Genomic DNA, 17,844 nt, shown 5'->3' with positions numbered 1-17,844 from the left:
CCACGATCTGCCAGTTTAGTTCATAGCCCTCAAATCATAATATTATTGTTCGAGGAAAATTATTTAACCCTCCATGGGTCAGTTGGTGTGTACAATTATGGCCCAATGCTTTTCGCCATTAAAGGGGGCCGCTGCGAGTGTTAAATTTAATTTAATAGCGTTCTCAGAATGGTCTAGAGAAAGGTCAAGATGGGAATGCGCCGCGCGTGAATGTCGGATGGATGTAATTTACACGGACTGAATGATAGAGGGCGCACTATATACACACCGTGCTACTCAGCTGTGCACACGTACGTACACGTGCATACATATCACTGACATAAATTAGGTTGCTAATATTAGCTCCATGCTTTGGCAAGTAGTACTAGGCCTACAATCAAAAGTGAGAAAACCGAGTAAAGGCATGGCAAGACATCAATGTGTATGTTGGAAATGTTCATTGCCATGTTGTTGAAAGTGTACGATACTGTACTGTACAACTACATGTAGGCCTATAAATAGCCAAGTATGAAACAAGTCGAAGACTTCTCGGATGATAGGTGAGCGAACATAATTTTTCAGTTCCACTGTTCCGGCGGTAGATATGAACTTAGGGTTGGTCCCATTAGTGGAGCCCAAAACTAGACTAACGTGAGGGTACACAGAATACCCCGCCACTCTACGGCTACGGAGTCACGGTTGATTGCTCAGCGCTATACATACTATGCGTCATGCTCCACACTGCATCCCCACTCCGTATCCGCGTAGCCTGCAAGTGCAACAGGGTAGTTGCTTTGGACTTGAAACTTTTTTTCAGCAACTTCCATTACTTTTGTGTTGCTTCGTTCTCGAGCATTATATATATAACTTTATAAGGACTCCCACTTCGTATCCGCGTAGCCGGCAACAAGGTACGGTAATTGGTTTGGACATAGAATTTTTTTCAGCAACTCCCATTCATTTTGTGTTGCTCCATTCTCAAGGAGACCCCCACTCAGTATCCGCGTTCTCAAGCATTATATTTATAACTTTATTAGGACTCCCACTTCGTATCCGCGTAGCCGGCAACAATTAGGTAGTTGGTTTGGACTCAGAGTTTTTTCAGCAACTCCCATTCGTTTCGTGTTGCTTCATTCTCAAGGAGACCCCCACTCAGTATCCGCGTAGCTAGTAATAATAATAATAATAATAATTTGGGAGGCTAATCATCCTTACTCGCAGCAGGGATGCTGAATTGCGAAGGACGCGGCTACAACGTGGTCGGGCCGCTGGCACGTGAAGGCACCTATGGCTGCCGGCCACATCGGCCCATATATGACCACGGAGCACAGCCTGAGATCGAAAGTGTTTGATTTTTCCGGAGGGAGGAAAACCGGAGGGCCCGGAGAAAAACCCTCGTGGCACAGGAGCAGTGGCGTAGCCTGGAATTTTTCAGTGGGGGGCGCTGGGGGGGCTGGAACATTTCATTGGGGGGGGGGGGGGGCGTCATGTAGGGGTGTCAATCGCTTCTCAAAAGTCGGGGGGGGGGGGAGACATACCTTGATCAGAACTGATGCGAGCGCGAAGCGCGAAGCCCTTACAGCGTGGGGGTTCGGGGCCCGCTTAAGGGCCCCTAAAAAAATTGGATTCTAGATGTTCTGTGGTGTGATCTGATGCAATTTCTCACCACTTTCCTCCATGCTTTAACTAATATTTTCTTAGCAAAATATAATTATTTGAACATCGTTTTCGAGGTTGGAGTCATTGGATCAGCTATCGGTATTCTGAGCTATAGGCGGGCCCCGAAAAAAATTGGATTCTCGATGCTCTGTGGTGTGATATGAGGCAATTTCTTACCACTTTAACCAATAATTATCTTAGCACAAAAGATAATAATTTAAACATAATTTTCGAGGTTTTCTCAGCTAAAGGCATAAGAAAAAATTGTGAACATTGTTTTCGAGGTTGGAGTCATTGCATCAGCTACCAGAATTCTGAGCTATAGGCGTGGGGTTCTGGGCCCGCTTAAGGGCCCCGAAAATTGTTGGATTCTAAATGCTCTGTGGTGCTATCTGAGGCAATTTCTGACCACTTTTACCAATATTTTCTAAGCAAAAGATACATTGTAGTACATAATAGGGCCCTGTAAATGAGACACGAGTTCAAAAATCTGGGGGGGGGGGGGGCATTTGATATTGTGTCCCCCAACCAGTCCCCCTGTCCCCCCAGGATTGACGCCCATGGGGGGGGGGGGGGGGGGCGACAAGGTTTCATGGGGGGGCGGCCCCCCACGGCCCCCCCCCCCCAGTGGCTACGCCACTGATTTCAAGGAATTTTAATTGGTCTATTATTGTTATTTAGCTTATATGCATGGAGGAAAAAGTTTGTGCGTGGCCGATTCGCGTGATATCGCTGACTGAAACTGTGTGACCCACGGACCACCTGTCTATAATACGTGTTCCGTGGTGTGAGCGAGCAGTGCAGTGGGTGTTAATACGCATTTTAGATTACCATTATGCGCTATGTCACGCCGGTTGTCAGCTTACTGGTCCGCGGTCGCCGGTCGAAGGGTCGTTTCTCAGTGGTCATCATGTGGATCATTCGCGACTATTTAGATTTAGATCAATGATAATTTTTTTAGAAACTCAAAATCTCAGTGGGGGGGGGGGGGGGGCGACTGGGGGAGCGACAAGGTTTCATGGGGGGGGCGGTCGCTCCCCACGCCCCCCCGGTGGCTACGCCACTGCACAGGAGAGAACCAACGCACAACTCTACTCACATGCGATCCGCGGCCAGGATTCGAACCGTGGTCACCTTGGTGAGAGGCGAGCGCTTTACGCACAAGCCACCCATGCCACCCAGGCAGCTGGCGATGGACTTGAATTGTTTCTTTTCCAGTGATTCCAACCTCGTAGCCAGAGAATTTAGGGGTGTATTTCCGAGTGGCGGGGTATTCTGCAATTACTCCGGTACATCTAACCCCATGTATGCAATGCATACTAAATTTTCTGCAAAGTTGTGTTTCTTGAATTTAAAATCTGGTATTTGCTAGGCATTATTGTCATCTCATTCTCAGGTTAACCGGTCTGTGACCAGTCACCTTGGTCACTGGACTAAACCCTCTGCCCAGGCCATACACAAGTGTGCATACAAAATATTTAATAAATTTCATTGGCACTATTTGCCATGGTTACACAACGATTGTGTAGAACCCCTCTTGTGTTTTAGTCCTTACTAACCTTACAGTTAGACTATGGACTAACTTTAAATAATAATACGTTAGAGCAAATGGTCCGTTGTTATAGTTACTTCTAGAAAATTATTCTAGAAGTAAATTAGAGTGTAATTATGCCAAAATATAATCTTTTGCAACCTTAAACAGTGTTATGTTATTGACCTTACTTGTTGTCATTTTGAACAGTATTTTCTTTGGATAGAAAATACAGTTTTCTTATGCATTTTTCAGTCGATGCCATGCGAATCAACGCGGTTTTGCGCATTCACGCAATCACAGAACGTGTACATCGTGGTGATCACCATCTTGCTTTTCCTTTTTTTTGTTTTGTCGTCTTCAGTGAAGTTCAGTCTTGTTTCGGCAGTTTCTTCATCTTCATCTTCTTCATCCAAAAATGAAAAACACTGCCCTCTATCTATGACACATTGACAAATCGTTGCTAACTAGTTGGACAAATGTTTACGTTCGCGGAGAGGAACAGGGCTCATTACTACTCAATAGCTTAACCCTCCTGCTATTTAAGCAGTCACAGACAGTCAAAATTCACGTCCACTTCCCCTGCTATACTTTTAACGAAGGCTAGTCACCAGAAGTCAGATCATAGGCCTATGTCTAGCAAGCACTTTGACTAGTCAAACTGGGTCAACAGACAAAGCAGTCAAATTGTGGTCACAGCTGTTTTATCACTCACCCGGAGTCAAAGCATCACGTTATTTAAACAGTCCCAGCCAATCAATCCCTGCTTTATTTTGTCGGTTGGGAAGTCTTAAAGGGCTCATGAAGTGAATATTTCTAAGGAACTTATTTTGTGCTACTTCCTGATCCTCTTAAGTGTATGAAAACTATTTGAAATCCCTTGTTGGTTAATTTTACTGAAAAGTGCACTTCTTTAAACATTTTAAATTTTCCATGCTTTTGCTGACAAATGAGGGCGCTGTTGCTGTGATGCCTTTTCAGCAAGACACTGTTCCTATAAGGTTGCAGGCCAGTAAATCGGTCTGAAATCGCCTACGCTGGCCAAATCACGATTTGCATGCCCTCAAATTCTTCGCTATTTGAGCATGTTGTGGGCCCTGAACTTGAGGGTTTGTAAAAAATATGGGTGGAAGCCGTGCACAGGACTGTGAGCTTGTAGTTCTGTGCAATTTGGATGAAATTGGAGCCCTAAAAGCGCTCTATTACCCGACTTTCCTCGTGTAGTGTTGCCAAACCTCTTTGTTGACAAACCTCGAATTCATGCAGTAAAATAGGCTACTGGTACTTTGACCTTATTAATGCTTGCTATGTAACCTCTGTGAACAATTACAGTTTCATAAAATTTAATCTGAAATTCAAAAACGGTGGCGTCCGGAAATTGGGCACAAATTGGCGGAGTGTTCCCTAACGTGGCGCACTTGAATAAATCTCGGAAAATTCCAAATTGACATGCAAGAATTTCTGTAAACTTGATAAATTCTGATAAATAATTAGTATCTCTACCTACATACCCAGCCAGATGTTTGTCAGAAAATTATTTTCTTATTTTTCGGGGGCATTTTCAAGGGGTTCACTTCGCACTTGAAAATATAATCGGAAAATCATGCCAAAATAAAGTTTTCTTCTAACTTTGTTATGGGTAAATAAACTCGCGATTTATGAACAGGAGTGTTTAGAACTTGATAAAATGTTACTTTCTGTGAAATTTCAGTTAAAACTTTTGCTCTAGGTAGGCGCTACAGGCGCAAAATCAAAGTGTGCCACGTTGGGGGCCGCGCCACGTTAGGGTACAGCAACAATACATAGCGAATTAGCAACCAGCATGCGATAGCTGGGCATCCTGAGCCTGCCACACGTCATGTACATGACTAGCACTATGCGTGTGTTATGGACAACGTATCATACTCGACCTGTGAGGTGAAGTTTGTGCCGTGCGTAGTCTGAGTACCATTCGTTGTTATAGAGTGGTCTTTCCATAGAGACCATAGGCTACACGTACACATTAAGTGGTTTACCGTAAGCGTGCTAAATGCAAAAAAAATTGACTTAGGACTTGACTTGACTTGGAAAAAAATGACTTGGTTACAACTCTGCCAATTGCAACATTGAGGTTTCTGCCTGATATGACATCACACTTTTGCTCATGAATATGGAAATTTTCATTAGCATAAAAAACAAAAAGGCACCAAAAAACCTTGAAAACAGCAAAATGAAAATGGAAAATAAGGTTCAATGGGACACCAAGGTGCATTATCATGGGCCCTTTAACTGTTGAAAACAGTCGCTTGTTTGCTTTTGAACAAAAGGACAACTTGGCACATAATGAATGTTTGCGCAGGAGTGTTAAGGCCATTCAACATTGATTTTGAGGTTTTCATCACCGCCCGCCTCGATTTTCACTCCCGCCCAGATTTTTTTTATATTTTACTGATTTGCATGTAAACATTGTGCATGACATACTGAGGTGTTATGCATGCCATAGCTGCTTCATTTAATTTGTCATCTCAATTCAACCATACGTACTTCACACGATGTAGCATAGCGCGAATGGAGCCGGAAGCTAGTGCGCTAATGTCCCTAAGGAGTTTACAGGTCCCTATAATACCCATCACCCACAAAACTCCATAAATTGATAAGTATTTTTGGAGAAAATGTATGGAATCAGTGGTAAAAAATCACATGATTTCATCTACATGTGTACATGTAGTCTACTTCATTGGTTCAATGGTATACTGAAGACACTTTAAAGGTGATAGCATACAGCTGAGATACATGTTCATTGTGTGTGGGTATGAATGAAAAACGTGATTTGCATGTACAATGTATGGTATGACATACAAAAAAAGTACAGTTCTCCATGGGCATGTATATTTCATAAAAATACTTCTTATTTCAAAACTGGTAGCACTGATCCTTGGGTAACTTATGTTTGATTGATTGTCCTTCAAACAAGGTCGAATATAGAAATCAGGCCTTGCATAGATCTTTAAAAGATATTATATAAATATCTCAATGTAAATTTTTATCAATGTTAGGAATATAAACTAAAGATTGATCAATTTGGACTTCACCTTTAGATGGTTCAGGTAAGCCTATACCAGCACAGTTGATTCACTACATTGCTGTAAACAAATCAAGGAATGATTAGAGTGAGTGTGCTGTCTTTAAAACTCAAACTTTGAACAAAACCTTGAAACTCAGATCTTGACTTTAATCAATACAATGATTTTGCAAAATTATGCAAAACGTACTGTACATGTAAGCATGGTAAGTTGAGTCGATGCTGATGTACGTTATAGGGGTGTTTGAATGTGTGAACAACATCTTACACTATGTAATTAGGTGGAATCAGTTGATTTAAATGATAAAAATTACCCACAATACATTTTTTGTGCCAAAATTCAGATTTTACAAAAAGTGATTTAAATCAGTGATTTTTATAAAAAAAAATCATTTGATTTAAAATCACGATTTAAATCAGTGATTTAAATCAACGTGACTTAAATCAGCCAACCCTGTTGAACCCTGCATCATGGCTTTTGTAATCGCCCAGATGTGGAGTGAAGGTTTTCAAGCCATGGTTTGGGATTAATTTCCATGAAGAAGGGTATTCAGTGGAACTCAGGTTGAGAATATCGCGAGGCTGGGACTGAGTGAAGTTGAAATAAAGTATCCTCAACATTGACTGCACATGCATCTTCTATTGTCTGCACTTTATTGTACTCAGTCAACTGTAAACCTGGGCCAAGTTCGCGCAAGGACTATAGTTGACCAATGGTTAACTAACGCTTGCCCGAACTCTGTCTAGTCGACAGTGGTTGACTACGCTAGTCGACTATTCGGAACCAGCCTACTGGGGTTGGTTGCTTCGCTGGTAACCAATAGCCGCGCGCATTCATAGCGCTAGCAGAGAGCCAGGATCCAGAAGTTTTGCGATGACATTTTGACCAGCGTTTGACTAGAGACGTTCGCACGTTGCTATCAGTGTGCAGGCGTAAGGTACGTCACAAATCAACCACTAGTCGACCAATGGTCTTTGCCCGAACTTGGCCCTAGTCTGCTGTAAACTGTGAGGTTCATTACCCTTTCTAAATTCTAGACACAAATCCTAGGTCATTAAACAGCTGACTGGTACTTAATATTAAGTAGTTTTCATGTTTGTTGTGTCTTCTTTTAGGTTTAGTACCATGTATCTGACGTTGTCCCCTCAATTCACTTTGAATGTGAAGAAGTGGAATTTATAAAATATAAAATATAAATTCCCCTCCCGACCGATTTTTTTTCAGTCTTGACTGATGGAAACCTAAAAATCAATGTTGATTGGCATAACCAAGCAATCACTTTTTTCCCCACAAAAAATTATGGGTGTGCATTTACGGGTAGTACAGGAACCGGGTACCCGATTGAAAAAAACCACGGGTACAATGTACCTGGGTACCCGTTAAAGAAACCCAATGCCAAACATGCCAACATTCAAATCTCGGAAGTTGCTGTTGGGATTGTTTGCAAAGGTCTGCACGATAATACTACCGCATCGCTGCATCAATACAGCAAGATATCCGGTACCACTACCAGTGTGTACAGTGAGCTTTATAGCTTCACAGTGTAAACTGCAGCTTTCGCAAGCGTCATAAATGTGAAATATTTTTTGTTTCCCCATGTAGATGTATCCTGGTTATTATTTTGAAAATTCCCTACAAATGACTTCAAAACCTTTCTTTTTCATTGTCTGAGAAGTAATTTGTAAATTTGGTAACGGGTACCCGATCTCATAATCTAGAACTGGTTCCTGACAACAACAGTCAGATAATGCATACAATGTGTGTTTGATGTTTCATTGTGCCATTATAAATACAAATTATAATTTTTAAACGATGCTTCTGCAACCTGAGTTTGTGACTCATTTATTTTATTGTTTGAATTTGCTTAAAACACAAGCCTTATGATAGTATGAAGAAGAGATAAAACAAAAAGATTTTAATAAATGCACATAAACAATGAAATACAAAATTGCGCGCAATTCAAAACTATACTTCCTCCATCCCTTTATCCCATCTTAAAAAGAAAAAGAAACTGTTGAGAAATTCATATTCGTTGTTCAAACTGTTACATGTTTATTTCAATTGTTTGTAAAGATACAACTTGAGCTGTTCATTTTACAACCCAGGAACAGCTAAATCATAAAATCGCAAACGGACGGGACAGTCTATTATGATCTCTTTTGTAGATTGGCGCCAATTATACATTTTGTTTATTAGTGTACGTACATACAAACACACCCAAGTTCAAACATATGGGGCAGGCGTCAGTCTTTGTGACGTTGCTAAATGCTTTTCAGTGCTTAATAGTTTGGCTAAACATTTACAAAATTAAAGGCAAAGTCCCATGCTTAGTCTTCAACTGGTTATAATTCATTAGATTATTCCGTCAGACAGGGCTTGCTTCAGTGTTCATGTACCTGTAGCTGCCCCACATCTGTAGAATAGTCTGCCCAATTACAATGTATGCCTTCATGTACATCACCACAGCATCATTTCTTTCTATTCACTTTGGTATATAGTAACCTTTTTTTTTTTTGGATCGAGGTGGGGGTTCTTGTTGGCTCTCCCGCTTAAAGAGGTTGTGGAATGCTCGAAGACATTTCCGTCATTTTTCGGGTATATGTAGCCTAAGGTGTGATGAAATAAAAACGACTATTGTGTCTGTCATGAAATGAGTACAAAAGGTACTTTTGAGAGCTGTTTTTCAGGTCCTATTTCGACCCGAACGTGCAATTTGTGTAGAAGTCGTCGTTGGGGGCAGCAAACAAAACATAGAAAATCGTGACGTAATAAACAGGACTCCCGATGCAGCGTAGTATAAACGAGTCCTGTTTATTACGTCACGATTTACTATGTTTTGTTTGCTGCCCCCAATGACAACTTTTACACGAATTGCCCATTCGGGTCGAAACAGGACCTGAAAAACAGCTCTCAAAAGTACCTTTTGTACTCATTTCATGACAGACACAATAGTCGTTTTTATTTCATCACACCTTGGGCTACATATACCCGAAAAATGACGGAAATGTCTTCGAGCATTCCCACAACCTCTTTAAAAGCGTTTGTTCTTTTCTTTTTGGCTTTGCAGCTTAAAAGCAGAAAACCCAGCTTAAAAGCGGAAAAGTTGTTTCTGTTTTAAAGCTTTTTTTTATTTTTCCATTTTTCTTCTTTTTGTTCTCCCCCCCCCCCAAATTCCATAGATGTTTTACATGTTTTATTAAGCCCATCAATTTCAACATAAAACAAAGTCGTATGTCCATGTAGCTTAGGTGAACTCATGTAGTGAACTCGTGTCTCGAAGAGATACATCATGATGACGTCGTCATGGGTCATGTGACGTCATCTTAAAGGTGCATATTTCAAAGTCCTATATCTAGAGAACTATAGGTCCAATCGAGTTTTAAAACTTGGTATGTAGGTAGACCTGGATGTTTTAGTTAAAATTTGAGGTGACATCATCATGACGTCATCATAGGTCATGTGATGTCATCTTAAAGGGGCATATCTTAAAGTCCTACATGTATATCTAGAGAACTAAACTTGGTATGTACATGTAGGTAGACAGGGATGTGTTATAGGTATAAATTGAGGTGACGTCATGAAGACGTCATCGTGTGATTTTTTTGATGAATATTTGAATTTTAGAACTTTAAAGCCATACATGTATCTCGTGAACAGAACATGCATATTTGTACAGAAATGTGACAAACGTATGACGTCATGTTGACGTCACAAAAACAAATTAATATATATCTTAAAAAATTGGTCTAAGTAAACACATTTGTGGAAAATATAATTTGGTTTGATTTCACTTTATGTGAATGTGTTCTGGTGTATTAAAGGGAAAATACAACATTTGCAAACATCAAAAAATAAAACTACCAAATCATTTTGAAATACCTTGCTGGACTGTTAGTGAATGACAGTGTAAAGCATCCTGTAAAATCATGGCACCTGGTATACATGTACTGTCATTTTCAAGAAAAGTGGTATTTTTGTATCAATTTCCAACGCTGGTCGGCCGACCAGCGTTGGAAAAAACTGGCTTTTTCTCAAATACTGGCCCCAATTGACCATCGCACTTGTTTGCAATCGATTACACACCTATGAATGGGTACAAGCCAGCTAGACTGGTTCCCTGACCTTACAATTCCCCAATGTATGTAAATTGCTTTGTTTCTTCTTATATGGAGTCTGGGAACCAGACTACAGGAAAATGATTGTTTTTCTTGGTTTTTATAGCATTTTCGAACCCAAAACCTCAAAAAAGTCAGTGTAACTATATTTGCTATATATTTCCAACCCCCCAATTCCATCCATTTCTGAAAATTACAGCAAAAGCAAATGATGTATATTCCCTTTAAGAGTGATGTTATGATGGCATTGTTTTCTTTTGGTTAATTGTAAGTTGTTCTTCCTGGAAACACTTCAGACATGTACGTGCTTGTCATTCGGATGGCTTCTATACGACCGAACATTATGCCGGACAGCCCACCGTTACACATGGGCAAAACACAGTTCCAATCCTGCTTCAGGCAACGTGGATTAATGGTCGTTTAGTCAGTGAAGTTCTGAACGAAATGTTCTCTTTTGGAATTCCAAAAACATACTAACTGGCCACTAAATTACAATAAAATTTGATAAGGTCGATGATTGTTGACTAATGACGATCGGGAAACGGGATGGTACAATTTATTTATCTTTCACCTTATAATATTGGCTATATCAATACGTGTACGAGTTGGCACGCGTACATACATGTATGAGTTGGCACATGTACTAGTTGGAAGGCGTACGAGTTGGCATGTGTACGAGTTGACCAATCTTTGTTCGAGTTGATTCGTGTACGAGTTGGCACTTATATGAGTTGGCACTCATATGAGTTGGCATGCATATGAGTTGGCACGCATGTATTTATTAAAAATTAAATGAAATGAACTGAGTTGAAGTAAAAAATATGTCAATTGTCATTAGTTCTTTTTCCCCTCTTATACAAAAGTTATTTCTAGACCTTACAATTAACTTGACTACGTTTTGTCTTTTTCTCTTGATAATTACAACTAAAATGAAACTGAAGTGAAGTAAAATACAGTTCAGTGAATGGCTTTTTGTTTTAAGGTGGTTAGCATTACTGGATGTCTTCCAGAGGATAGTATCAAACAACTTACTTGACTAGTTTAGGTATGATAGACTTTGAAGCAAGGAGCAGCACAAAGGGGAACTTCACAAAGTTTCACACATGAACCTAGTTTCCTTTCTCATGCCATTTCTTGTACATACACCACAATGCTTGAAGGATTGGCACGTTTCCCCGTTGAGGGTCAGCAGGGAAATGTCTTCCTACCAGTCTACCTGGACCAAGAAGACGGGGTGGTCTACATGTACCTCTAGATCAATATGCAGGCAGATTAGGTGTATGGGACTCGAAAATTTCGTTCACTAGTGTCCACCTGAAATTCAAGTATTTGTCAGTCCTACCCAATGCTTTGTGCACAAGATGCGAGTTCACAAGGCAGACATCTAGCAGGTAGAAGAAGAGTTTCTTGTACCACTTGATGGACTTCCTGACCGAGAAATGAGATGAGGCAAGTTGGTCTGCCATGTCCACGCCCTTCATGCCAGCATTGTAGTCGATGACGCACTTGGGCTTCTCCATGGGCTAGTTGTCCCGGTCGCGCTTCCCAGAGTCCCCCATTGCGGCCATGTGCATCGTAGATTACATGCGGACATCTTTCTTGTCTTTCCAGACCAAGGCAAGCAAACCTTGTATTTAAATACAAAAATCTGATTAATAAAGAAAAAAAATGTGTGAGAAAACTTTGCTCATTGGCCTACTGTCATGTACTGAAACAACAACAATTCAACAAAGAAAAGCAAATTAATGACAGCAAAATATCCAAAATTCTGGCAAATTTTAGTGCTGAAAATAGCTGTAACATTGAGATTTCAGCCTGAAATTATATCACACTGTTGCTCAAGAATATGCAAATTTTCATTAGCATAAAAACCAAAAAGGCACCAAAATGGCCTTAAAAATGGCAAAATGAAAATTGAAAATAAGGTTCCATGTAAATGGGACATAAAGGTGCATTTACTAAAAAAATACAATTTTTTTTTCTTCAATTTCAGGCTCATTCAATTCTTCAGTAGATATGTTGAGCATCCAGAATACATCAGTAGGCCTATCTGGGTTTTTTTTCAATATCACACGTCTTGTGTACATGTATGTGTTCTAGATAACAGCTATTAATTAATTGTTAGATACCAGATTCTTATCCTTTACATTTCCATGATGTAACATCCATGTGAGTCATGAGTCTTGGGAGTTTTCAAAGCCAGCCTGATAGTCTAACAGACGAGACTCTATGCGCTTGTCAATTGTAACCCCGGCCCCCCAGGACCTGGGGAGTGGGGACTTGGGCCGGGATGTAATTTTGTTAAGTGTTACAAACGTGTTACAGTCCCGGGTAAGTCCCTGCAGGGCTGGCCACCTTTTTTTGGTACACCCCAGCCCAGGTTCCCTGTCCCCCGGGGCTGGGCATCATGGAAGAATCCCCGCATACTACCCGATAGTACCCTGGCCCACGCCCGGCCCCGGAGTCTAGGCTCCCGCGTGCGCTATTGCTCTCCAACATGCGCGATACTGTTACTATAAAACCAGTATACCAGTTGTCAAAAAAGGAAAAGATCGATTAAACAGGTTATAAAAATGGGTTTTTACAATAGTGTGTAGCCTAAATATATCGAACGACTCCGTCCGCACAGAGAGTATCCTGTCTAGAACCATGGCGGTTCATGCATAAACCAGTGCAATGGTGCAATCAAGCTTGTGTTTTATACCAGTAGCTCCATGTATAACTGACAGGTGAAGCGTGAATATCCGACTCCATGAAATATTCACTCATTGGTGGTATTGCGCATGCGTAAGTATGTAATATGCTATTTTTAGGATCATATATGGGAGAGTGACCTGTAATGTGCGAGGGGTTAACCAATAATAGGGAAAAGGAGTCCGAATTTCATAGGAGTTGGAGTTTCATATGACACCGGCAATGAAACGCTTGTGCAATGATTTAAACTGCTCCACATTTGGGGTGGTTGTTTTTTTTACTGTGACCAAACAGACGGAGAAAGTTTGCATTTTTCGTGAATTTTTGTTTTTCTAGAAAAATAAGTATGCATGAAAGTGCAAATTATTTCTTGACGTGTTTCCACACTCAGGCAATAAACACTGCATTTCAAGGTATTTTGAATCATGGAACTATGAATTAATGAAGAAATGTGGCGTGGCAGTCAGATACGGAATTTTTGGCGTTCCTCCATCTTACTGATTCTGTCTCGATCTCCAGCATGCCGTAAACCAAAGCCAAGGACCACCACCATGACCACCACACATTTATACATGTAGTCTCGCTATACCTGGTCTGCACAACCGCCTACATGTATGTGTTGAGTCCATAGAGATACATGTACAGTCCGACCCCATGGAGTACCGAAGTGTGACGTCATTTAGAACCAGAAAGTGTAGTGCAAAACGAATTGAGTACGCGCGCGTGTTGGTTCTCGGGCTGAATCACGCGCTAATGTCTTTTACACACAGTTTGTGCGCGTGACGTATTCACTTTGGTACTCCATTGTGGTCCATACCGCCTGATCAACGTGATTGAGACTGACTGTATAGTGTGTGTATAGCTCCCTTTTATCAAGGCAATAATAAAGGCACACAGCACATTGATGTTTCTCTTCTTGTGCATCCAGTGTTGGAATGTGGTTGTGGGTAAACTTTGTTTTCCTTTACTTTGATATAAAGACAGGACAGAACACAAACGACACAGGTATTTAGATAGTATGAGGTGATGATGCATGCTGCCCGTGCAAGTCTCGTTTAAAGCGCATGATTTGGTTTCCTTCAGGTGTAACAATGTACGTGGGACCAACTGGTCCCAAAAAGTTTGAATACGTGCCAGACTTGCACAGTCTATAAAGGAAGGCGATTCCCGCGCGCGGCAATTTAAGCTTCCGATCCGTAGTTCAGTTCTTGCACAGATCAGTGTTAACCTCACATAATGGCCTGGCACAATTGTGAGTACGTCTCGGGTGAACTCCCGGGGTAGTTCCCCTGCCCGTTCCCCGGCCCTTGTAAGACACTGTACAGCCTGGCATACAGCCCGGCACAGTTGTGAGTACGTCCCAGGTACACTCCCGGGGTAGATCCCCGTCCGTTTCCCGGCCCTTTTGAGGCGCATGCACGGCCCAGCAGCCCAGCATAAGTCCCGGCGAGGTTCCCGTAGGGCCGGGGCACATGAGCTAGCTGTTACATCCCAGGTCATATCCCGGCTAGTGTCCTGCTATCCCCGGGTCCTTGGGGGCCGGGGTTACAATTGATAAGTGCATAACAAGAATTTTTTTAATTTCATAATTATCAATGTACTAAGCATAGGCCTGTCCTACACGAGAGAAAGTTACAAAAGTGAAGATACCATTTATACCTTTTTTTTCTCAGCATACATGTACATGTACCTCTAGAATCGTTTGTGCATTGCAGTCAAGTGCAAAAGGTGAAGGGAATGAAAAGAACAGTAATTGTATGAACCCAGAGAGAGTCTGTAATGAGTAATGACATGGAATCATGGGCATGCACATCCCTTGGCATGCCCCCCTTGCCTGGTATCATGACAACATGGAATCCACCGGTCTCATTTTTACTCCATTCAATAGCATGTACTGTAATTAACTTAAAAGGAAATTATTAGTTTCAATTTTGCCATTCACCTTCAGAATATTCGTAATTATAATTTGTAATTTGAATAAATTACAAGCGTGAAGCTTTAATTCCATTTGATGTACATGTTATGTATGTTGTACAATGTACATCTGGTATTTGACGCAGCATTCCATGCTGCGATGATGTATGTATATACTTGGCCCTTGCTGTGATCTAGAAATCTACAAGGTTGCATACCATCTGCTGTCACATATATTACTTATTAAATGACATGTGGATGATAATACCACAGCCTGGTATGCATGGCAGATGAAGTGTGGCTGTGGAATTTGCTCTCATTCAGACTGCAGTTCAGTTCTACTCCTGTACATGTACACGTATTGGCATGATACTTGATTGGGAGAACGGTGATTTTCTACTCAATACAGAGAGATTTCAGCATGGATACCCTTCATGAACCGCAGCAATACAGGTACGGTATGCAAGTCAACTCCAAAATGGGAATATAGTGGGCAGAAAGTACTTTGTACATGCTTACTAATAGAGACAAGCTTGCAACATTGTACAGTGCAGGATTTTGCACTGTACAATTATACTTGTATAAATTTTCATGGATATATGTATACTGTACACATTGTACAGATACTGAAAATAGTGAAAATAGAAGCTGTGTATCAAACCTGATTACTTTTTAATGTGAAACATCATGTTATCTTAGGTCAGTAAAGAAGCTTAAGTTTCTTATTAGTTGGTATATCCTAAGAAATGGGATTGCAAAAATAATGGGTAAGAGATTTGTAATTAAGTTATTTAGTTAGTTAATTAACATTAAGTGTTTGATCAGTTTCTTTAGCTCCATTGCTTATTCATGAGCTTTTAAATGGGGCCATTTAGAATAGTCAATGTTTAAAAGTTCGGGGATCTTTTTTCGAAATTGTTTTGACCCACCAACCCACCCCAATATTTTTAAATGTTGCATGACTATTCAATTTATCCTTTACACAGGAAAACAAATTAAATCCCCCAAATGAAGCGGATATTTGAGGTCAATGCTCGTATATGTCCCAGCTCGGGAGTTTTCAATGGCTTTTCCAGACTTCCAGCATGCAACTTTGTAGTTGAAACAGAAGATTGCCAAGCACACAAAACTTTGTGCAATGTTTTTCTGTTTTCTATGACACTATATTTAACCAGTTCCCACCAGGATTATTTGACAAGAACAGAACGAGGCGCGGGATTACTTTTCACTCGACCTCATGCAAGGCAGGTTGTAGCCATCACCCTCGGGCAGCACACTCATATTTCTGGCCTCGCTTTGCGGGTATACACGTCATCTGATGCGAACTGGTAAAAAAGATAAAAGTTAAATAAAATGGTTATTTCGGCTTTGTTATGTTTAGCTTTTTGCTTTGTCCAAAAGTATTGTAGATCCGGCGGTATCTACAATACTTTTAGAAAGTTCAAGAGCTATTTTAGGCCAAAAAAAAAGTTTCTGGTATGTGCGCGCGTCGCCGTAGCCATGCGCGTCGGCAAAATGAAAAAAAAAAAATTTCAATGAAAGATGATGTCTCAAAACCGCCAAACTCACTGGTTTGACTGGAATCCTGTTGCTGCACAATTTTAACGTGTTTTTAGATTGGGTTATGGTCGAGAATAAGCTTTATGTGGCCTCTCTGGACTCCCATATATTTGCACTAAGTTTAGTCGGGCACCATTTGCAGTCATCAGCCGACATTTAAAGCAAAAAATTCAGGTAAAAAAAAAAAAAAAGCAGTGTCGCCGCACCACTTTTTGGGCAAGCTCCATACCAGAAACTGGAGACTTTTTTTTTTGGCCTTAACTGTGCTATATATAGCCAAATCTTGATTATATCTATCACGGTTGATTTTTTAGCAATTTTTGAAGGTTTAAAGGTCTTTTTATTGTAACTTCCGATCTGATGACGTAATTTTTTTCGCGCATAGGTCTTGTCTGCATTAAGGTCATCATGTAAATTAATTTTGAAGCGAATACCACAAACTTCGCCACAGACATCAAGTGAAAATACATTTTTCACGTTTTTTAACCTGCCGCTAGAGGGCGCTCCAACTCTTCATGGCGTCACCCATTATTTATTTTTTTATAATCCAGGCAGACACCAACATCGTTGAAAGCAAATTCATATCTTTTTCCACTTTCAAATTATTAGGCACTTCCGGTTTCGACCGGAAGGAAGGGTCACGTGATTTGACGCGCACAGGATAAAAGGAAGAGCATGTATTATCATGTCGATTCCTGCAAAATTCAAGTTCCGGTCTCTCACGGTTGATTTTATATTGAATCCCAAAGATTAAGTTTATTTTATTTTGAAGTGACGTCATGTGACCTACAATGATGTCATGACGTAATTGCAAAAAAAATACATCTGCAGTGGGTTGGGCATTCATGTATTGACAATTGAAGTTCATATCACTTTTCATTTTGACAAACAGTTCTGGAGAAGAATGTGTCTAGGAGAAATATAAAAAAAAAAAACAAGAATATTAAACTCGTAGAAAAACAATAGGTTTTGGGCTAAAGCCCAACACCTAACTATGTCTGCCCCGAATGTAATTAAGTATTGAAGTGCTTCAAAGGTTTTTTAATTTAAATAGGTTTGAAAACATCATTAATTATTTGTGCTATGATGTACATGTAGGTTTAACTCAAACGGTGAACGTAGGTCCCTTTTTTATAATTCAGGTTTCATTTAGGTGTTTGTGAACAATTTGTAAACGGATTTAGAATTGAAGGGAAAAGGAGAAATAAAGACAGTGTCTTGAATTGTATTTCTTGCTAATCAAGTCAGCCTTATATAAATAATAATAATATTGGATGTTTTTTTTCTGGGGATCATACAAGATTATATTGCTCTCGCTATGACAATATTG

The 17,844-nt window shown here is 40.4% G+C and overlaps 1 protein-coding gene across 2 annotated transcripts in view; it reads left to right on the top strand.

Annotated features, from left to right (window-relative positions):
* The first annotated feature begins 283 nt into the window (after positions 1-283).
* LOC119723117 (tumor protein p53-inducible protein 11-like) overlaps positions 284-17,844 on the top strand; it is a 40,870-nt gene continuing 23,309 nt past the window's right edge. The window contains exon 1 of one of the 2 annotated variants that reach the window (XM_038193670.1): positions 284-539. In XM_038193670.1, coding sequence (XP_038049598.1) covers positions 508-539 — 32 coding nt within the window. In that variant the 5' untranslated portion in view covers positions 284-507. Of the gene's footprint in view, positions 540-15,252; positions 15,408-17,844 lie in introns of those variants that run through there. The other variant, XM_038193678.1, reaches the window with a different exon arrangement.

The sequence above is a fragment of the Patiria miniata genome, unplaced genomic scaffold (assembly GCF_015706575.1).
Source record: "Patiria miniata isolate m_02_andy unplaced genomic scaffold, ASM1570657v1 HiC_scaffold_1, whole genome shotgun sequence".
In the NCBI taxonomy this organism is placed as follows: Eukaryota; Metazoa; Echinodermata; class Asteroidea; order Valvatida; family Asterinidae; genus Patiria; species Patiria miniata.
Note: the sequence above shows the minus strand (reverse complement) of the source record. Positions and strands in the feature narration are given on the sequence as shown.